At 35.0% G+C, this 23913-nt stretch overlaps 2 protein-coding genes across 2 annotated transcripts; one reads left to right on the top strand and one right to left on the bottom strand.

Moving 5' to 3' along the window:
* Positions 1–1713: 1713 nt before the first annotated feature.
* LOC123544975 (uncharacterized) lies at positions 1714–8925 on the top strand. Its single transcript, XM_045331162.2, has 5 exons — positions 1714–2365; positions 5515–5763; positions 6069–6182; positions 6688–6896; positions 7379–8925. The coding sequence occupies exons 1-4, from the start codon at positions 2305–2307 to the stop codon at positions 6849–6851; spliced, it is 588 nt and encodes a 195-aa protein (XP_045187097.2). The 5' UTR covers positions 1714–2304; the 3' UTR covers positions 6852–6896; positions 7379–8925.
* Positions 8926–9039: 114 nt separating this feature from the next.
* LOC123524420 (nose resistant to fluoxetine protein 6-like) lies at positions 9040–14440 on the bottom strand. The gene has a single exon (XM_053539847.1). The coding sequence runs from the start codon at positions 14232–14234 to the stop codon at positions 11946–11948; it is 2289 nt and encodes a 762-aa protein (XP_053395822.1). The 5' UTR covers positions 14235–14440; the 3' UTR covers positions 9040–11945.
* Positions 14441–23913: the final 9473 nt, after the last annotated feature.

Raw genomic sequence — 23913 nt, 5'->3', positions numbered from 1 at the left:
GGTTATAAAACTAGTTGATAACATCAAGTCCCATAACTCTGACCTTCATTTTGGTCAACTTATGCCCCCCTTTGGACTTAGAAAATTCTGGTTCAAGTTTTGCGTGCAAGTACATGCAGCTATTACTAAAAGGCATATAGATTTGAAACTTATTTTTTCTTTTTCTAGATCAATTATCAACCTCACTGGGTCAAGTCCCATAACTCTGACATGTATTTTGGGTAAATTATGCCCCTTTTTGGACTTAGAAAATTCTGGTTAAAGTTTTACATGCAAGTACTATCTCCAAAACTAATGCAGGTATTGAATTGAAACTTCACATGTGTCTTCGGGGTTATAAAACTAGTTGATAACATCAAGTCCCATAACTCTGACCTTCATTTTGGTCAACTTATGCCCCCCTTTGGACTTAGAAAATTCTGGTTCAAGTTTTGCGTGCAAGTACATGCAGCTATTACTAAAAGGCATATAGATTTGAAACTTATTTTTTCTTTTTCTAGATCAATTACCAACCTCACTGGGTCAAGTTCCTTAACTCTGACATGTATTTTGAGCAAATTATGCCCCCTTTTGGACTTAGAAAATTCTGGTTAAAGTTTTACATGCAAGTTACTATCTCCAAAACTAATGCAGATATTGAATTGAAACTTCACATGTGTCTTTGGGTTATAAAACTAGTTGATAACATCAAGTCCCATAACTCTGACCTTCATTTTGGCCAAATTATGCCCCCTTTTGGACTTAGAAAATTCTGGTTAAAGTTTTGCGTGCAAGTACATACAGCTATTACTAAAAGGCATATAGATTTGAAACTTATTTTTTCTTTTTCTAGATCAATTATCAACCTCACTGGGTCAAGTCCCATAACTCTGACATGTATTTTGGGTAAATTATGCCCCCTTTTGGACTTAGAAAATTCTGGTTAAAGTTTTACATACAAGTTACTATCTCCAAAACTAATGCAGGTATTGAATTAAAATTTCACATGTGTCTTCGGGGTTATAGTTGATAATACCAAGTCCCATAACTCTGGTCTTTATTTTGGCCAAATTATGTCCCCTTTTGGACATACAGCTATTACTAAAAGGCATATGGATTTGATACTTATTTTTTCTTTTTCTAGGTCAATTACCAACATCACTGGGTCAAGTTCCATAACTCTGATATGTATTTTGAGCAAATTATGCCCCCTTTTGGACTTAGAAAATTCTGGTTAAAGTTTTACGTGCAAGTTACTATCTCTAAAACTAATGCAGATATTGAATTGAAACTTCACTTGTGTCTTCGGGGTTACAAAACTAGTTGATGGCAGCAAGTCCTATAACTCTGATATGCATTTTGGTCAAATTATGTCCCCTTTTGAACTTAAAACTCTTTTGATATTTAACCTTTTTGGGTAATATTTTCCTACTTCTGGGACAATATTTCGAATAGTCGAGCTTGGCTGTTTTACGGACAGCTCCTGTTTAAGTTACTGTGATTTTGGACTGTAAACTGGTTCAGATACATGAATATAACTGGATATGTGATGAACAGATTGCAATAGAACTTCGAATGACGATGGATGATCTGTACTGAGTGAGTTGTCAATACTGTAACCCCAAGACTGAAAACGGTTTTCGACTGGTACTTGGGATATAGCCTTCGAACTAGGATGATTAGAATTATGTAATACAGTACCTCTTTTTTGAAGAGTATTCAATTCCTACAATAAACCTACTTTGATTGAAATTTTTCAGGGGCCATCTAATGATGATAAACAAGTGTGCAAAGTTTCATTTCAAAGCTGTAGTTATAGTTTTATAGTTTTTGCGAAAGAGTGGACATAAACATTTTAACCAAGAAACTCATATTTTCTAAGTACAAAAAGGGCCATAATTCTGAAAAAATGCATATCAGAGTTATGGTTCTTGGCATAGATAGTCACCTAATGATGATAAACAAGTGTGCAAAGGTTCAAAGTTGTAGCTCTCATAGTATAGTTTTTGAGCAAAGGTGGACCTAAACAAAAAAGTTATCCGACGCCGACGCCGATAACGACGCCGACGATCAAGTGACGACAATACCTCGTACATTTTTTTTAAAATCAGACGAGCTAAAAATTGTAGAACTTCTCTTACTCTTGAAATAATGCGTAAATACTTATATTCCAGAATCCTCTGACGGCGGTGGGGGAGGCCTTATCTGTGAGGTAGGGGACCGGATGGGCTGCGGATTAATCTTTATGGATTCTATTGAAATGGACCACCGGACAGCCCCACAGCTCGTATTGGTATACTTTACTAAAATGGCCGAGTTATTTACATGAAACCCAGGCGTCTCCCTCCAGGAGGCTTTTACCCAACGGTCGGACTTTTTGCGACGAGTATGTATACACTTAATTATTTGAAAATTAGATTTAAGTGGTGGAACCAGCGCCCGGACATTCTAGTGATCGGCGTAAATCTTGCAAATTTGCATTTTAGCCCGACTATACGAAGTATATGGAGAGCTATCCTACTCATCCTGGCGTCGGCGTCGGCGTCGGCGTCTTTCCGCGTCCCGATCTTGGTTAAAGTTTTTTTTACACTTTCTCTTTTTTCACCTCATCTCTGTAATTACTTGATGGATTTGCTTTAAACTTAAAATAGTTATTCCTCAACATCACCAACATCATATGACACAAGGGCCATAACTCTCACACCAATATTTCATGAATTATCCCCCCTTTTTGATGCACATTCACTCTATCTCAGTTATTCTTAAATGGATTTGATTCAAACTGAAAGTAGTTGTTCCACATCATCTCCCACATCATATGACACAAGGCCCATAACTCTGGTACCAATATTTAATAAATTATCCCCCCTTTTACTTAGAATTTCAGGTTAAAGTTTTGATGCACTTTAACTATATCTCAGTTATCAGTAAATGGATTTGATTCAAACTTTAAATAGTTGTTCAACATCATCACTCACATAATATGACACAAGGACCATAACTCTTGCACCAATATATCATGAATCCCCCCCCCCTTTTTTACTTAGAATTTCAGGTTAAAGTTTTGATACACTTTCACTCTATCTCAGTTAATACTAAATGGATTTGATTCAAACTTAAAATAGTTGTTCCACCTTATCATTCACATCATATGACACAAGGTGCATAACTCTGGCACTAATTTTTCATGAATTATGCCCCTTTTTACTTAGAATTTAAGGTTAATTTTGATGCATTTTCACTATTATCTCAGTTATTACAAAATGGATTTGATTGAAACTTGAAGTAGTTGTTCCACATCATCACCCACATCATATGACACAAGGTGCATAACTCTTGCACCAATATTTTATTAATTATGTCCCCTTTTTGCTTAGAATTATACTTATATAGTATTTTGATACACTTTATCTTTACCTCTCTTATTACTTAATATTTTTGACACAGACTCAAGCTATTGTGCAATATCTCCAGTGACAGCTCCAGTTTCCTCAGATGTGCCCAGTTTCAGTATCCAGCATCGAATTAGTCGAGCGCGCTGTCTCCTGTGACAGCTCTTGTTCTGTTAACCCTTCAATGAAATCAAATTATAACCGTGATTTTTACAATGATAAGGCCTAAAAATTGTGTTCCGGACAAAGACTCGAACCGATCTAGCTATTACCCACAACCCTTGAGATTTTTTTTCAAAGAAAATTTGAATTTTTATTTTACAATTTAAGGACAATGCCCGCTTGATCTAGCAATTATATGCAGCACGATTATAATTTAACATAATATAACTGACTTGTTAAGCATACATGACTAGTTTTGCTGTTTTACTGGACTAAAAGTAACTCTGTCCTTATCCTATCAAGTTTTTGAGAGACCCTTGCCCTTTGTTATTGTTAACTGTAAACTCGTGCCCGCCATTTTGATGTCTGATAGTCTGATAACTTTTACTGGCAATAAATCAAACATTTCAAAGCAGTTACAGTAATAGTATTGTAAATATAGTCATTTTACACTGTCAAAACAAATTTGGTCCGAACAAGATTCTCACTAATTTTCCAATTTCCCCTACATGTATGCATTATGTATGCAGTTGCAGGTCTATTACTCTTTTTTTAAAAACAATATTTATCTCCAAAAATATGCTCTTACGGACCTCTTTCACTTCGAAACGTATCATAGGCTCAAAAAATCTTGCGCACAAAAATGTTGCATTTACCAGCTTGTTTCCGTCGCAAGAAAACTGAGTCTCGTGTTTTGCTTTTTTTTTTGTTTTTGCGGACTAACGGACATATTGACGGAGGGCTTACCTTTACTCCCTGGTCAAACCTGTGGAGGACTAAAACAAACTATGGAGGCTGGGTTAGTTATTTTTACTGTCAAATCCTGTTCCCCTCGAAAAAAGCTTGGAATGTCTGCAATGTCGAATTATGTTCATAACTGTACACATACTCAAACTTATACGTGACTTGGCATGCGTTCAGAATTGTCAAGTTCCAACATGCCGGCGACGGAAGTTCTTGAAAAGTAGGTGTATTAAAGTTTGGTAAAATTTTGGTGCTTTAGTACAGCGTTCTCCGCACCAAGAATCGTAAATTTTAGCCCAGTTCAAAGCACTTTAAGTCATCGTAGAAAGTTTCGATCAGATGAAGCGAATCAACTCGCGAAAAAATGTAAAAAAGAAGTATATATCAAATAAATACAAGTTTATTTTACGGAAATAAGTAAGACCAAAATACATTACTTATACATTTTGAAGGAAGAAAATAAACGCTACATGAAAATAAATTATGTTTAGCATTGGTAAATAATTTTCTAAAATCATGCATATATTTTATAATCCATTTTAAACTTTGAATTGACAAACTCTTATTTAAATTTTATGGGGTATTTTTCTAGGCAAGAAATCTGAGGTATAACCCAACAAATATATCAAATCAAGGTCTGTGTCACAGCTAAAAAAGACATTCATGCCGGGATTAGCTTCTACTTTAATGTGATATCAAAATCATAATTTATTATTATGAGGGTTGTAAAAAATTTACAAAGTGCTAATCCCCCTTAAATACGACTATCATACAGCATGTTTATATTTCATAGATTTTATTCAGTTTTAATACAAGAATTCTTTTGGAGAGAAGCGCTATTTTTAACTATGTAATCCGTATGTTGTGCAGGTCTTTCTGTTTGCATTTATGTAAGACAAACTGCTGTTTTTATTAATCCGAGAATATTGAGAATAGAAAGGGTAATTTGCAATGTTGGACATTTCAGAACGCTTTTATTTTTATCAAAACTGAGAACAAAACATTAATTTTACTCATGGAGATTCGATATATAATCTTTCATTTAACGACATCATTTTTAAAGTAATTGGGTGTATAACATGTTCATACATACAAAAAATGTATATTGGAGAACAGTCACACTAGCTGGATATGAAGCCGTCGATAGTGATTTACCGAATATAAGTTGACAATTGTTTAAAACTTGAATATTTAGCGTCTCCAAAAAATGTAAATTTACATTGTAACTACATTACAGGCGACAGAGTTCGAGTCAGAAACCCGGGCGAGTCCCCGACAGTTCCACCAGAAGCTAGACATCTGCTGAAAAAGTGGGCTCCAGTGTATAGAGATTTCATTTTTGACGAAACAATTACTTTCGATAATTATGAAAGACTTGGTTCAACAGCAAGGATATCCGTGAAAGACTTTCGAAAAAAATCATATATTCACTGTATTTCAAATAGAGCATCCGAGTATTTTTTCACATTTGAGATTATAGATTTTGGTAAGTGATTACTGCAAACATGCCAGATTTATTTTAAAATATAATGTAACCTTGAAACAGACAAAAAAAATAGCCACGTATAATCGGACCATTTTCCTGTCTTGAAAGTAGGGCGAATGGCGATTTGATTTCACGGCACAGGGTAAAATGCGGGAATGAGAAAGAAGAACTGATTTGTTGTTTATTAATTAATCTGATAATTTAAAGGTGTTTAAACATTAAAAGTTACTAGCTGGTTTATGTGTAAACTGATACGGTGTTACTATAAAGGTCTATGTCTTAATTAATGCAATTGTCACTTTCAGGAGAAGAAGGTGAGATTCATGTCTCTCCTTCCTACAAAGTAAGTGATACGGAAATGTCACGTGATACACCACAGTCACTATGCTTTTCCAGAAAAACGGACCTTGCGGAAATAGGTAGCTTAAAATATTCACTGTCTTTTGTTTCTGACTTGTTGGAAACAAACAAAGGGAGAAGCTTTTGATAAATTCTTCCTTAGTTTGATACAACAGAACTGCCACTTTCTAAAGCTCTTTAATTATATATATTATAAAAACTTCATTACTCAGTTCTTTATCGGTATTTCATTTGATTTTGATGAAGCGGACAGATTTTTCAACATTAAAAAAATACCTGCAGAATAACATGAAATAATAATGCAACAATGACATTATTATCTTACTTTATCCGCTTTTTTTTGTTTTGTAAAACATCATAATTGCTAAACCTCAATAACATGGAGTAATAGTTTTGTCTGAATTACAACATACTGCAATCAGAGACGAGGGGTTCATATCAATCAAGGTGGGGTTTTATCGTACATTCTTGCTAGGACCATTGCGTTTTCTTGTTTCATGAAACGCGAAAATCGAACAGGCAGGCAATCACTTTTATAAAAATAATTTTCCTTTTGTCTTTTAGGTAACAAAGTGTTTATAATCATGTTCACAAGTAAAGAAAGTAATCTTACTGTAGCGACTGTAGTTGATGGGAAAATTAAATCGGTCATTCCTCTACAAGAAGGAAATGAATTCGCACCATGCATATACTTTCACAGAGGTCCAATAGTTTTAGATGTCACGTGACCTGGAAACCCCGTGCTTGATGAAATGAAAAATCGAATGTACAAGGTAGGTTCATAATAGTGTAGAGGTTGGGATTTCAACACACGTAATGTTCTGACATCTTTTGCAAATATTTTACATACAAACAACCGGACCTGTACATTTTATTTGACCGTAGCATAGAAAATGTGCAAATTTGCAACAATGAGAAGTTTTATTAAAGTCTACAAGTATGATTTTTTATACTTAAAAGTGTCATTAAAATCTGTTTTTCCAACTCACATTACGAATATTTGATTGAGGTCTTTTTTCAATATCAGTTAAATGAAAAATCCAGCACAACACTTACCTTTTTTACTGGCTGAATTTTTTAATTAAGCATATCTTGAACATAAATTCTACAATGTAGGCAGATCTGATACTGTTTGTGAACAGTCTCCATTGATCTGATCTTAACGCCATTTTTCTGGACCCTTTTTTCAGGTGACCAATATATCGTGCTCTCTAGTTTGACCGAAAATAAGCAAAACATCTTTTTTTCTTTATAGGATGCAAATTTACCTGATCAGATAGCAGTGTATCAGGAAGACTTTGCAGCAGGTGAGAAGGGGAAAAAGAGTTAAAGTAGCAATACTATACAGGCATTAATGGAAGACTTAAGGATGGTGCCTGCGCCTGTACTTTATGAACCACAGACACAGTCCTGAATTATTCAATACAGATCAACAGGAAAACGATCAGTTTGAATTCAAGTTGACGAAAAACAAAAGTCTTATAGTGTGTTCTTTAAATTGTAAACACGAACTGAAAAGCATATTTGAAGACTAGAAATAAGGCTGCTGGACGGTTTTGGGTTCGACTTATTGGGAGTTCGAGTTAACAGAGTTCTGGTACTGAGTTTCGACTGTATAATAACTAGACATCTTCAGGTTGTCATGGAATGGTGTTCCTAACGGTAAACGGTAAACTTCTAGGAAAACAACATCAGCGTCACAAGTCATGTATGTCAAAGTTTGTGACAAGTTCTGATAAAATTTCGAAGTCGGATATCTAAGATATTTTTCACTGGTTGCACAAGTCAGATTGATCAAATTATATTAGGTTACATCCGGCGTTCACTTGGTGAAATATATTTCGCTGGACTGTGTAACAAACGGGACCCGCGTGGAGAACTGAAATATGAATGTTCCGTGCATGGGAAAATACGATTATGGAGGAGTAGTTTTTGTTTTTTTTGTTGTTTTTTTGTAATTACTTTCCTCTCATACTTGGTAAAAAATATAAATGCTGAGATTTAGGGGATGTAAACAAGCAGATACATGTAATTATCATTATTTTCAGAAGCTTGATTTACGTTCTTCGAAATCGTTTTGGCTGTCACATTGACTATAATCTCATCCTGAATGAATTGTCAAAATTTGACAAGAGAGCTAGCCTGGGAAGCCGTTGATAATATTTCGTGCTTTGTACCTAATATCTATGCATTAAAGATCCCACTTAATTGCGCTAATTAGTGTTAAGTTTCTGATATTATCAACTTGCAGGTAGAAAAAAGTTAGAAATTGTCAGACTGGATTCCCAGGCTACAAGAGAGCGTTTACACATGTTTATTACATGAGACGAAGTTGTCGAACATTGTGAATTTTCGCCCAAATGCGGTGGAAATTGTAATGCATGATTAACCAATTACAGAAAGACGAAATTGTGTAGTGCATAGTAAAACGAAACGATAAAAGAATTTTAAAGTAAACTTATTTTGTTTATCATCTCTTATAATGGGTATCTACATGATCAAGAAATAACCATATTTTAATGATTTCATTTCATCGACCTCGAGGCCTCATGAATTGTATTATGTCCCTACTGAGCAAGCGGCTCTGGGTATATATGAGCTTTGTACAGAGGTTTGTTAGTAGGCGAGCTCTTTCGTTGACCGTTTGGGAGGCAGAGTTCGAAATATATACGGTCAGAAATCAAGTCATATACTGTTATTCAATATGCAGCATTTATGGCGGGAAAATAGCACTAGAGCGAGTGTTCAAGATGTACACATACGCCATGCGGAAAATTGTTTGAACTGCTAGCTACACGTACGCGTACTTGTATCAACCTCTTCTAAATAGCATGAAGCAACTGAACGACTTTATAAATCGTCGAATCCTGTTGCAAGGAGTATGTGGAAAAGCTGAACTAAGACATAAGCAACCAATGAGAAGAAAATAACATTTATTATGCATTATGAAAGTAAAAGACAGGTTTCTTTACGGACAAACAGTTGAAATACACAAAATTGATTTAGTAATTCTGATATTAACTGAACATCTATAAATTGTCAGCACTTCTTTACTTTTTTTTCAAATCAGAATTGGAACTTAAATTTATCACATATTTTTACCTGGTCTAAATATTATGTAATGGTAAAATACAAATGAGCCGCACCATGAGTAAACCAACATAATGGCTTTGCGACCAGCATGGATCCAGACCAGCCTGCGAATCCGCTCAGTCTGGTCAGGATCCATGCTGTTCGCTAACGGTTTCTCTAATTGCGATAGGCTTTGAAAGCGAACAGCACAGATCCTGACCAGACTGCGCGGATGCGCAGGCTGGTCTGGATCCATGCTGGTCGCAAAGCCATTATGTTGGTTTTCACATGGCGCGGCTCAAATCTATTTGGTAGTATCTTTATCTGTAAACCTGAAATATTTCATTTGTATACTTGAAAGTCTAACATACGACGATGCACTGCAAATCAAGATGGGCCTGAGTCCAGGCTATCATAGAAGACAGGTTAATCCTGCCATACACCCATTATATTTTATTACATACACCGGGGTGTTTTCATTTTTTGACACAGTAAGACATATATAAGGCTATGCCTAAAAATGTATCTAATTCAAAGTCCAAGCTTTTACTTTCTTTGATATCGGAGAACATGTATTAATTTCTCAGTCACATGTATGATAACAACAATAGTACTAGCGACTCATATCAAGTGTCACTGATGAATACAGTGTCATGGAGCAATACAAATTATACAGCCAAACCTGTATTTAAAGACCATTCTTGGTAAATGAAAAAATGTCTTTGTTACCAGGTGGCCTCTCAAATCAGGTGGAATTTCCCAGTTTCTGAAAAGATCTTAGGAAATGGAAATGGCAACCTTTATTGTAGTGACAGTTTTCGGATTTGAGATTATAGTGCAAGTTTGGCTGTAACTGTAATTTGCTGCCGCATGTAATACAAAATAGCAAATACAAAATCGATGAGTATATATATTCGATGCCATATATTATCTGACTACAATAATACGCAATACCTAATACTGTCATGCTGCTTTAAATGATATTTTAAAAAAGCTTCGTTAACAGGTAGTCTCTTAAGACCAATTATGATGCATTAATTGGTGACCATTTAAAGCATGTTTTATAATTGTGATCTATATATTGAGACGATTTTAAGAACAAGTTTATACAGTTGATGATAAACGGATAAACGCAAAATACTCGCCAATGGTACTTTACATCAGACTAGCCCTTTTGCTACTTGAAATGGAAACTGTAGCCGGTGAATATCTGATGTCCAATACCATAATACATTGTATTAAAATTATTTCTTTGAAAAAGTCACTAGAGTAGACTGGCTTTCTTCGCTATGTCATAAAATAACAGAAACAATTCAAAAAAAGAAAGAAAGGAACTTTATGACAATTTTTCTTTAGTATAAATGAAAATGCCGGTGTAGTGGCCAACTACATCAAACGTTCTGGCAGAAACATAGTGATTTTGATCACACAGTACAAACATTACAAAAATAGTTAGTGTTCATAAAAACTAGCGAAAATGTACTGAGGATAAAACAGACACAAACCGAAAATGCTAACTTGTCATGTTTATCAATAACACAGTTATATCAAAAAGTCCTGTATACATAGCTGTTATTTGATTAAAAATATGTACAAAAACTCAAGTTTCAAAATACATTTAAGGTGTGTAGTCATAATTCAAAATAAGACGTTTCCACTTAACACAAAAAGACACAATTTCTATAAATCTCCGTATTGAATTACCAGATAATATGTTCAACTTAAAATTACATCATATTCTACACGCCTTCAGTGAAGGTATGGATAACTTTGTAAAGCATAACATTTAAAATACCTGATATCCACTTTAACGTACAATCCATGCGTAGTTACATTGTATATAATAATAAAACTTCAGTATACTTTCAGCTGGTTTGGATATGATATAAAGTTAAGCTAAATTCCTTCTATATGTTATTTCAATCAAATTTTAGTCAACTGACAGCACATATCTTTATCTTTCACAGATCTACTTGTAAATTTCTAACAAATGAAAAAGTTGGGGTTTTTTTTTTTTATAAATAAAAGCAGCTGACAAATCTGGGGGCGTTTATATGTGACACGCCAAAAGTTTTGAAAGTCTGTCCTAAAAAAATGGAGCCGAAGCAGTTAATGCTATCAAGTAAAATACATTGAGATTCGAAATAAATTGATACAATAAAACAATATCGGAACAGATCAATATTGATTAGGTCTAAAAAAAGTCTTTGTTTCCGGTAACATGCTAAAAAAATTAGGGTAGGTAAGTCGGAATTTTTTTTTTTGATTTTTTTATTGAGACTTTTCTGAAATTATTTTTTTGTCAAAAATGAATATAAATAAGAGGGTGATGCCTTTAGAGCATCAGTAAGTTGATTTCTAACATCAATGACCATGTTTAAAGCATAAAAATGCAGTTTTTGCAACTTTTTGTTAAAAATTTGAAAAAATATTCTCCAAGGCCATAAAAACATTTAGGGTTTGGCCAAAAATTTAGGGTAGGTCGGGATACCGGAAACAAACATTTTTTTACGCCTTATGATCAAATAATAATAAAATCAGAGCAGGAATATAAACAGAATTACGGGCATTTTATCTGTCTAAAACCATGTTTTAATAAAAACACATAAAACGTGGGAAAAGCACTTGATATGTGATTGAAAAACAGGTAATCTGCTTAAAAATTGCAACCTGCAACTTTCACGAGATACAGAAGAATGCTCAAGGTGCAAACAAACTTAAAAATGATGAACCGTGGGAAATAAAACCAATCACGACCTTTGTATCTTTGACATCACTTTCCCACAAACAAAAGATAACGGACCAATCACAAACTTTGTTCCAAAAGCACCAAGTGGTGCCAGTAATAACTTTTCTAACTGTATCATAGGGGCTTCAACCATCATTGACACAATAAACGCAACCAAGTAAGACATGACGAGATTCGCAATAAACAGATAAACCATTGTAAGATCTGAGAAATGTAATGGCTGGAGCCCATTGAAGTTGTATGTCATCATTACTATAGGATGAACAAGATATGCTGCGTAAGTCAGCCGACCAAGCGGGGCCCAAATTTTCCAGGACAGAATATCATTTACAGGGCCTCCGTTACCTGATACACAAGCAATCACAACCCAACATAGGCACATTCCCCAAGCAGTTCTGCTAAGGGCAACGTAAAATGCACTCTGAACCAGGGTCATATGTGTGCCGGGGTTGTGGTTGTAGTAATACATGCCATAAATTACAGCCAGCCCTGTCCCAATAGCAATGCACCATCCGATCGCTGCTTTGATTCTATTCAGTTTTATCCGATTGTTGGTAGAGGCCAGAACGTAACCTGTAAGCATACCAACTAAATATACTGACCACCGAGCAAACGGTTTGTCATAGATTGGATTATTCTTTGCCCAAGGATTGTCAAGGTGCTTGGTTGACGGTCCAATTAACGAATATATTCCATAGTACCAAACAAGAATTCCCCTTACTATTATCCCGGCCAGTATTAGTGAAGCAGTGAGAGCGACCCCAATATATTTAAGCTTCCCTTTGAGGCCAAGGGTAAGTATAACTATTGGACCAAGAACCATGAAAAACTGCATGTCATTCGCCAAGTACCAGCTCCATCCTAAACATGTCGTTTGAATGTTTCCATAATTTGGATACATATTATTTATGTACAGAAGGTTGGTCCACCAGTATTTTTTGCAAACATCGACACCAGCTTTATACGAAGGCTGTCCAACAATGTAGCTGTTTGGTCCAAAGATTGTATGCGGAGATATGAAAGTGTTATAGAGAATAACAAAAGCATAAAGTGGTGTCAACCGCCAATACCTATGCAAGAAATAATACGGCCAGTTAAATTTTCCTTTCTCCCTTATTTGTTTAAACGCTAAGTAAGCCACTAGTAAGCCACTGAGGAAAAAGAAACTATCAACTGAAAACGTTCCATTTATGATTGGCTGAAAAGTAAACCTCTGCACTACCTTTGATAACTCTACCGCGTTATCAATAGTGAATACACTAAAAAAATAGGTATGTCCCAATATCACCCACCACATACTGAGAACTCTGATACCATTCAGGCACGCCAGGGGACCTATGGCTGTTTCAGTACCGAACAGCTTCTTCCCATTACTTGTAATAGAAAATACACGACATATATCTAATAACTTGCGCTTTAATCCACTGAACCTATTTTCTTGTATACTGACATTCGAAAGTAGTTCTGTGCGGTCGGATGAATCTTCAAAAGCGACGTCATATCTTGGGTGTATATTCTTATCAACGGCTTTATCGCTGGATGAAAACCCATAGTCCACAACGGTCGAAATCAACACTATGGCACCTATCAACCCAATTATTACTATCACAGCAGTCGCACCTGAATCGAGTTTTTCCTGTCTTTCAGAAAACACTTCATAAACATATAGATTCTCTTTAGCAATATCAGGGTAAATCATTGCTGCTTCAGTTTTAATTATGATTATTAGTTCATTCAGAAGTGATTTCACATCATTGTCACTGCAAGAATCAGGCAGACAAACTCCATAAATAACCGTGTTTGTACCAAATATAGGCTTGTTGTTTAGAAGTAAAACAGCGGATGAATACTTTCCTTTGAAAGAATTTCCTGTTTTGGGATTTGTCACCGATTCAATTGAGTGACACCCCTGGTAATCTCCTACCCAGTTCCACTTTCCTTGCAGAATACCGGAAGGTATTTTGGACGCAGCATCGGCGTATTTGACGAACGTACCACTGCTGTAATTACTCAAAAGGTCTGTGTCAGCTTTACAATAATCTGACAAGGCCAAATGACTTTCAATCTGTCCCAAAACGTCTATGACAGATTTAAATCTTTTTTCACTGCTTGAATGACCTTTCAACAATTTTTCAAACACCAAAGTTTCATTCGTAATACTTGTTAGTGTGTGTAAAGGAGCTGCAATTGCATGCAGGTTTGTAGTATGTCCATTAAATTGTGCTGAGGAGATTGAAATGAACACTGTTATTGCCAAAATAAATATCCTACTTAATGATTCCAATTCCATTTTTATATCCAGTGTCTTTTGATGAACCTATATAATTATAGTTTTCTTTATATAATCAAACTGACTCATATACATTCATTCCAACTTTAAATCGCCGATTATAATTACAAAATCCGCGACAGTCATTTTATAGGTCAACCGACATTTTGTCACAGTTATTAACCCAAGTAAATAAACTTTCATGTATAAGATCACATGACGATGACACGGTTTATTTGATATCTGTGTAATGTATGTATAGCTCGTCACTGTGTATTGATTTATACCTGGTTGCTCAACTTGAAAGGCCAGTTATATGGTAAAAACTCCACTAATTTAATTATTGTACCCCCCGACAACAAAGTTGTAAGGGGGGGTATACTGGTTTCAGGTTGTCTGTCTGTCTGTCTGTCCGTCTGTCTGTCTGTCCGTCTGTCCGTAGACGCAATCTTGTGCGCACCATCTCTCCTTATCCCCTTGACAGAATTTAATGAAACTTCACACAAGTGATCAGTACCAACAGTAGTTGTGCATGGGGCATGTTAGGTTCTTTTAGAAAAAAAATTTGCAGAGTTATGGGACTTTGTTTTTTTGTTACTATACTATATACATAGACACAATCTTGTGCACACCATCTCTCCTCACCCCTTTGACACAATTTAATGAAACTTCACACAAGTGATCAGTACCAACAGTAGTTGTGCATGGGGCATGTTAGGTTCTTTTAGAAAAAAAAATTGCAGAGTTATGGGACTTTGTTTTTTGTTACTATACTATATACATAGACACAATCTTGTGCGCACCATCTCGCCTCATCCCCTTGACACAATTTAATGAAACTTCACACAAGTGATCAGTAACAACAGTAGTTGTGCATGGGGCATGTTAGGTTCTTTTAGAAAAAAAATTTGCAGAGTTATGGGACTTTGTTTTTTTGTTACTATACTATATACATAGACACAATCTTGTGCGCACCATCTCGCCTCATCCCCTTGACACAATTTAATGAAACTTCACACAAGTGATCAGTAACAACAGTAGTTGTGCATGGGGCATGTTAGGTTCTTTTAGAAAAAAAAATTTGCAGAGTTATGGGACTTTGTTTTTTTGTTACTATACTATATACATAGACACAATCTTGTGCGCACCATCTCTCCTCATCCCCTTGACACAGTTTAATGAAACTTCACACAAGTGATCAGTAACAACAGTAGTTGTGCATGGGGCATGTTAGGTTCTTTCAGCGACAAAAATTTGCAGAGTTATGGGACTTTGTTTTTTTGTTACTATACTATATACATAGACACAATCTTGTGCACACCATCTCTCCTTATCCCCTTGACACAATTTAATGAAACTTCACACAAGTGATCAGTAACAACAGTAGTTGTGCATGGGGCATGTTAGGTTCTTTCAGCGACAAAAATTGCAGAGTTATGGGACTTTGTTTCTTGTTAACATACTATGTACATACAGTCTGCATATGCAATCTTGTGCGTGCCTAATCTACCAAACCCTTTCACACAATTTAATGAAACGTCACACAAGTGATCAGTACCAACCCTAGTTGTGCATGGTGCATGTTACATTCTTTTAGATAACTATTCTGCATAGTTATGGGACTTTTTTTTGTTACTATACTTATACATACAGTCTATATACATACAGTCCACATAATTATGCAGTATTGTGTGTGTCAGATTGCAATGTACTGTGTCAGTGCATGAGGGGGGTACATTCATCACCTTTAGTGATAGCTCTAGTTACGATATGTTGTACGACATCGTCAATCTCGTCTTAAGTCAGTTATCTCGTCTAGGCCTAAAACAATTCTTTGTTTCCGGTAACATGCTCCAAAAAATTAGGGTAGGTAGGTCGGATTTTTTTTATTATTATTTTTGTGTAAAAAATGTATACAAATAAGGGGGTTTTGCCTTTAGAGCATCAGTAAGTTGATTTCTAACATCACTGACCATGTTTAAAGCATAAAAAAGCATTTTTGCATTTTTTTGTTAAAAAGTTGAAAATAATATTCTCCAAGGCCATAAAATCATTTAGGGTTGGGCCAAAAATTTAGGGTAGGTCGGGATACCGGAAACAAAGAATTTTTTACGCCTTTAAAAGGTCAGTAATAACTTATTAACTAAACATATACATTGCATGTCAGAGCAAATATAGGACCGTTTTAAAAATATAGATTAAAACTCATCACCCGATCGTTTATTCATGATAATGGAAAGATCATAGTGTAATCTTTCCCGTGAAGACAATGTTCCCATTATTATAAAAATTGATAAAACTATGTTAAAAACGTAAAATGCGAAATAAAGAAATTGATCATAATTTAATAATTAAAAAGCAATACTGTGAAATGGTACTCAGCTTGAGAATAAGAATTCCTTATTACATGTATTAGAAAATTAATTTCGGATAAAATGTGAAAAATTCTTATCGATCACTAGCAGCTGGATCATGAGAAAATTAATTTCTGATAAAATGTGATTTTGTTTTATAGATCACTAAGATTTAGGTCATAAAATAATCATATGATCAAGAGTAAATGCTATAAAGAGATTGTTTCGAAATACCTGAAAATTTTGAAATGTGTTTATTATATCATGCGTTTATTATATCACTTCACTAAGCAAAATAGGATATGAACTTTCAACCTACGTAAAGCTGTAAGAAAACATTTAATCTTCAGTGAGGTTTAACGCAGTTTAGTTACAACAGTATAAATAACCTCAGATAACTACACCTCTTTTTTTGCATTTTGTTGCTTTTTAGGCGAGGAAAAGGCTGTTTGCAGTTCAAAATGGCGTTTTTTGTTTACTTTTTGACCTAACAGAGGACACATTTTGCAGTGGTAAGTGTGTTTATTATATTCAAATTTTCAAACGATAACGCCCAGTCGGTGGCCATATAATTTATCTTCACTCGGCTTTAAATCTTACATGTTTATCGTTGTTTGTTGAAAAGTTATTGAAGGTACAGTGCCAGTTTATAGTGACGAAAAAATCGTAGCCGTGCATGAAAATGTAATTCCTGTACAAAACGAACTCTTTACGGGATGTTTATTGATTTGTACATATACATAAATTTATACTCTAATTTAAGATTTTTATCTGCCACTTCTAAAACCTTCCATTGCAAAAATACATGTTTATTTTTTATACGCCAGTTTTGAAAAAAAAACGGGACGTATAATGGAATGCTATCATCCGTCCATCTGTCCGACCTTCAACATTGTTAACATTTCGACTGAGCACCGCTTTAGAAGGATCCTGTAAGTTTTTGTTTTCAGTCGATCAAAGGTCAAGGACATACTGACCTGGAGATTAAAAAAGAATTTTTACCACATCGAGACAACGTGCAGAGTACAAGTTTTTGATGGCTGGTTTTAAGGTTAAGGTCACAATTAAAGGTCAAAGTTCATATTTTTGATATACACGAGTCCGTTAAGTACAAATGATAGAAAGAACCTAAATGAAATTGCAGATTACTTTGAGGAGTAAGGTACAATGCACTTTCTCTAAAGAAATGTCAAAATTGTACATCCTGCAATGGACTCACATTTGATTTATTTAGTTACTCCGAGAAAATACTTCTAAAAAAGGAAGAAAATATATTTAATAAAAACACATTCATGGGATTGAGAATTAAAAAGGAAACAGTTAATGAAATTGATTTGTAAATTTGAAACTTACATCGTTTTGATAATCTACAGCAAAGGTCCGTTAATTATTATGTTACAATCCGGTCTGGTAATGAATAGTTTGGTGAAATAAATTATATTTATGACACGCTTGACTTTCAATCCAGGGGTCAAGCACTTGACATTTATGTGATGCTCTTTAGAGTAGACCACCTAGGTATGAGGTGTGCATTGATTCTTCCAATGAAATAGTGCAACGTGTGTATTGATGTTGTACACTAAGCACATTAATGATTAAAAAGAGCTAAGTTCAGTAAGCCAGAAATGTCTGTTTCTAAACGATTTCTCTCTTTCTATTACTGGGACTTTCTCCGCTTTGTCGCTCTAGTCAGATCGCTTTGTGTCTGTACTGAAACAGGATGAATTTGGCATCCGGACTGCCTACCACTTTATGTAAAATTGTTCATAATGGACGGGTGCTGAGTAAATCTATTAATCTAATAATGAAAATCATATAATAACAATGGAAATAATGAGAAGTAAGAAGAAGAAGAATGCAGTGTTGCGTGTTGGCTGCGTAGTAAGATCTAAAATGATTGGATGCATCAGTGTCATTTACAGGCAAATAAGTGTCCCTAGGTAGGGCAACAAGACTTATGTTTCATTATACCAGTATGAAGATATGTTATTAATGCACAATCAATGAATAATATTAGTAATATAATTAGAATGAAATTAAACAGCTGTTCCATCTGAAAACTTTTATAAACTGACATCCTTATATTGTTAATTGTACATTATTTTATATTGTAGGAAAACACATATATATTTCTGGTATTAAGTCAGATCGATTTGTGTCTGTACTGAAAGAGGATGAATTTGGCACCCGGAGTGCCTGCCACTTTATGTAAAATTGTTCATAATGGACGGGTGCTGAGTAAATCTACTAATCTAATAATGAAAATCATATAATAACAATGAAAATAATGAGACGTAGGAAGAAGTAAGATCACTTGTAAATATTTTTAGTTGCCAATCTCTATATTGGATTGAAAACTTTAAGAGGACATCTCGGTAGAACAATCAAACAACAAAATTGTCGTGTGTACAATATCAAACAACAAAATGTTGCTTGTACCAAAATATTTTTGCAATAGACGGTTTTAGAAATAGCAGATAAAAATCTTAAATTAGAGTATAAATTTATGTATATGTACGAATCAATAAACATCCCGTAAAGAGTTCGTTTTGTACAGGAATTACATTTTCATGCACGGCTACGATTTTTTCGTCACTATAAACTGGCACTGTACCTTCAATAACTTTTCAACAAACAACGATAAACATGTAAGACTAAAAGCCGAGTGAAGATAAATTATATGGCCACCGACTGGGCGTTATCGTTTGAAAATTTGAATATAATAAACACACTTACCACTGCAAAATGTATCCCCTGTTAGGTCAAAAAGTAAACAAATAACGCCATTTTGAACTGCAGACAGCATTTTCCTCGCCTAAAAAGCAGCAAAATACAAAACACGTCCACCCCCTGCTGATGAGCGAATACTTCCTTAAAAAGACAAACATTTTCCTTTCGTTTGAAGTAATTTATAGTAAGTTAATTTCCCAGAGCAACAACCTCTGTACAACAAATACATTTCCGTCATCCCAGTGGTGTTTGCTCTAGGAAGTTTACACTATGTTAACGGTGTAATGAAACATATTTTGATGATACGATAGGTTTAGCCTTTTTTTCAAATGCATTCTATATACATACTGTCTTCAATTAACCTAAACAGTGTTGCCAGAATCCATACCAGAATCCTACTATTAACATACATATCATTTCCGCCCTGTAACGTAACAAAACGTTTAAACGTCTGACGGCCCATTCACGCTTCCGTAGAATCAACATTTATTATACGAAATTCATTTTGAAATTATAACTGTAATGTCGAAGCCCGCATCTCTGAAATATGGAAAGATCTTACATCAGGGACATACACTGACAATTTCAGACAACATCAAAAACGTCCTTTTGAACGATTTGACGACTTTCCAAAAATCTCCATAAACGCTTGCTCCATTACGGACGCCTTTGGGATTTGTGTTTATTCCGAGGTCAAATATTTGTTCGTAGTTGAAAAGCTAACATATCATATATCAAGTCCACGCGCATACATTTTGAAGGGGTGACCCCTGAGTAACGACCAACGCAAATTCGACCTTGATTTTCAAGTTTAGCCTGTCTACTTTCATTTTCTTTACTTCTGTGAATAACTAAGAATCGATTGAGGTCATTTCTATGTTGTCAAACACATACATATACCGGGCGAGATTGCATGAAAATGTGCCCGGTGTCCAAAGGATATATAGCCAACTACTGTACATGAACATTATATGACTTAAATAAGTTCCCCTCATGAATCAGATACATGCGGAGGACGAACGAGCTTAGACACACTGTCATCAGTATAACTCACAGTTCCTGATTTTAAGTATTTTGTTTTTCCTGTTGAGCTCAGCAGATGACTGTACTTTGACGATGAACAAAGCACGTTTCCCTTTATTCAAAACGGATATTACATTCTTTTTCTTTGTAATAAGCATAAAAACTTACTCAGACAAAAAGATAGTACAATCATGTATGACAAGGTTTATGTGTTGTAAACAGAAAATATATCGAACAGAAATTATAAAAAAATAACTGAGACTGAGTTGAAAGAATCTCAAACGCTTCCTATCACTGCAGAAGTCCTGCATACCTGCACGAAGTAGTCCCTTCAAACGCAGCGTGTATAAGTTACGTTAGAAGTAAGTGCCTTTATATTGTAACTGTCATTGGGGTCTATAAAACTACTCATAAATATAAAAACAAGTAGTTTCAATGGTAGTCTACGACCGTTTTGGACATTTTCCGAATAAAGATGGTGTCAACAAGCTATTAATCGCTTGAAAATAAATTCAATACAAAAAAAAAAAAAAAAAAAAAACATAAGCGTGTGTCTATGTAGGTGTAACAAAGCTAAAATTTAACATTTATGGCGTACCGTTAGGGTCGGAAATGCCGATTTAGCTTTAAGATAATTCGATATGACCCAGGGTCGGACATATTCCAGTTAGTATGGCCCTGGGTCGGTTGAGAATTAGCTTAAAGCTATTTCATTTAGTCACGACCCAGGGTCGGACATATTATATTTAGTATGACCCAGGTTGGGAATTAGCTTAAAGCTATTTCATATTTAGTACGACCCAGAGTCAGACATATCGGAATATGTCCGACCCAGGGCCATACTAATTGTAAATATGTTCGACCCAGGGTCATACTAATTGTAACTATGTCCGACCCAGGGTCGTACTAACTGGAATATGTCTGACCCAGGGTCGTACTAAAGATGGCTACTGTAATTGAGGGTCATACTATTTCGGAATTGTCTTAAAGCTAATTGGAATATGTCCGATCGACCCAGGGTCATACTAAATAGAATATGTCCGACCCTGTGTTATACTAAATCGAATTGTCTTAAAGCTAAATCGGCATTTTCGACCCTAACGGTACGTCATAAACATTTGTATTTAGATGAATAGCACGTTACAAATATTTTTCTTGCGTGACCCTGTTTAAGCAATCTGTGGAGCTCATGTGAGCGATCTAGAGACTTCATGACCCTCTTGTTTCTATATGTACCGGCAATTAGTATAAAGTTTATTATTTGCATAACATTAACATGTTGAGTCTTCCGTCGGGCTTAAAGCCAACACCAGCAGGATATAACTTTTTGACATTTCGTAAAATACGCGTGTGTAAGATGATGTAAATTTCAAAGATTTAACCAATCAAGCGATTGAAAAATACTTTTTTCGTGGCGTAATGGTGTGCTACGGTATTCAGAAAATCAGAATCACGAGTTCCCGAATACCCTTAATGAATCTCAAAAAGTAAAGAATGTTTAAATAATGTTTTGATATTGTTAAATACTAAAATTAGGTTTGTTCACCTGAGTGATATAGTATTCACACTTTACACATTCACACAAGAATAAAGTCACCCTTTAAATAAGATTTTTTAAACAATTTTCCCCTTTTTAGGGCCTCGTCAATGTCATTTGTCTGTGTCCTATATATTAAATGTGTATAAAATATAACTAACTAAATATCATGTCAATAATAATTACTTATTTAGGTCATAAATTAACCTTTTGGACATTGCTTTCAAAAATATATAATCAAAATAAATAAAACATAGGTCCCTTTTTGGGGCCTCATTTTAAGCTCCTCCTTTTTTTGGAATCAGAATACTTCAAAATAGTTACATACAAAGTTTGGTGCTTTATTCACAAAAGGAAACATCTTTTTCCTATAACTTATACACTATTGGTAAAAAAGTACAAATGCTGAGATTTAGGGGATGTAAACAAGCAGATACATGTAATTTTAAGCTTGATTTGGGAATGCAGTTTTCAGACAAGTAATTAGTATTCCCATGAGAACAAATTGTGCACCCCTTGTCGCAGATTTGTTTTTATATTTTTATGAAAGAGATTTTATGTTGAGCCTTTCTCAAGATACACAGGCAGACAATATTACTGCATTTAATAATACATCACGCTATCTGGATGATATACTTAATATGGATAATCCGTTTTTTTTATCAGTTAGTGGAAAATATTTATCCATGGGAGCTGCAGTTAAATAAAACTAACAACTCGGATATACTGCTTTATTTCTAGATTTACATCTCTTTATTTACGACAGTTTTATACATACCAAAATTTATGACAAGAGGCATGATTTTAATGACAGTATTGTAAATCCCCCCCCCCATTTGGATGGGGATGTAGTGTACCCCAGACTACATCTTATGGGGTATATATTTTTCAATTAATTCGGTTTGCAAGAGCGTGTAGTCATGCTGAGGATTTCAATGAACGTGACTTATATATTACAAGTAAGCTTCTTCAACAGGGCTTATAAATTACGTAAATATTTTTTCAAATTTTTCTATCGTAATTCAGATTTGATTTTGAAATACAATAGCAATTTAAAGATACTTCTGCGAAACGGTATATCAAAACCCGCTTTTATGGGGATGTGGTTTACAAACTTCGTAAGATTTTTGGTCATGGCAATTTTCCAGTTGTATTTAGTAAAGTCATTAAACGTTTTATGAAAAGAGGTTATGACCCAACTGTTTTGAGACACACCGCATGTTTGGTGTTCAGCCCTGTTTTAGCTGGATGCTACGCTTTCCTCTTTGATTGTGTTTGACGGAACAGGTAAAGGACTCTATGATTAATAGTTCTTAAATCCCACCAGGACTGAGCTATTATGACTTCTGGCCTGTTTCGTCGGGCCGTTAAGAGTGTTCCCCTTGTTGTTCTGTCTTCTGCAAAGGCATTGAGTACATGTGTTTTAGTTTCTTAAGGATTGCATATAAATATATATATACAAGAGCATTTTTGTGTTTTAAATTACATGCCTTCTGTTGCCTTTGCGTATGTTAGGGTTTCACCTGGCGGGGATAACTTTTATTAACACTGTCTTGTGACTTTGGAACATGGTGGGGGTAAGAGAGAGGTTAGGTGCACCATAAACCGGTTTAAACTCCCGTGTGGTGGTTTTGCCACTGACCATTCCAAGGCGGTGCCCCACTGTGTTCCTGTATTTGTTTGTTTTGTCCCTGTGTTTTTATTTGTGTGTGTGTGCCTGTTAGTTGGGCAGATTAAGTCATTTATTCGAGAAAATACTGCATTTGGTGATGCAAGCATGAAATTTGGCATGTGTACTAGTCTGAGCCTCCTTCTTTCAAAAAGTCCGTTAGCCACTTGAAAATTCAATATGGCGGCAATGTTTCAAGATGGCCGCCACAGGAAGTTGACTTTTACCTTGAACAGTTAAGATGTTTTGAGTGTGCAAAACATATTTTTGAGACACAAAAGACTGGTTTCAAAATCCATTATGGCGTCTTTTTTTTCAAGACAGCCGCCGTTTTATGTGAAAGAACTACTTTGCAATTAATACTGACGTTCCTAGTTGAATCAATTT

This window comes from Mercenaria mercenaria, chromosome 1 (genome assembly GCF_021730395.1).
Source record: "Mercenaria mercenaria strain notata chromosome 1, MADL_Memer_1, whole genome shotgun sequence".
NCBI lineage: Eukaryota > Metazoa > Mollusca > Bivalvia > Venerida > Veneridae > Mercenaria > Mercenaria mercenaria.
This window is presented reverse-complemented; position numbering and strand designations above follow the sequence as displayed.

Bases quoted from the DNA above. Each gene is read 5' to 3' on its own strand.
- LOC123544975 (XM_045331162.2), top strand. From the start codon at position 2,305: ATGAAACCCAGGCGTCTCCCTCCAGGAGGCTTTTACCCAACGGTCGGA. The intron at 5,764-6,068 runs GTAAGTGATTAC...TGTCACTTTCAG, and splicing joins ATTTGAGATTATAGATTTTG to GAGAAGAAGGTGAGATTCAT. The intron at 6,183-6,687 runs GTAGCTTAAAAT...TTTGTCTTTTAG, and splicing joins AACGGACCTTGCGGAAATAG to GTAACAAAGTGTTTATAATC.
- LOC123524420 (XM_053539847.1), bottom strand. From the start codon at position 14,234: ATGGAATTGGAATCATTAAGTAGGATATTTATTTTGGCAATAACAGTG.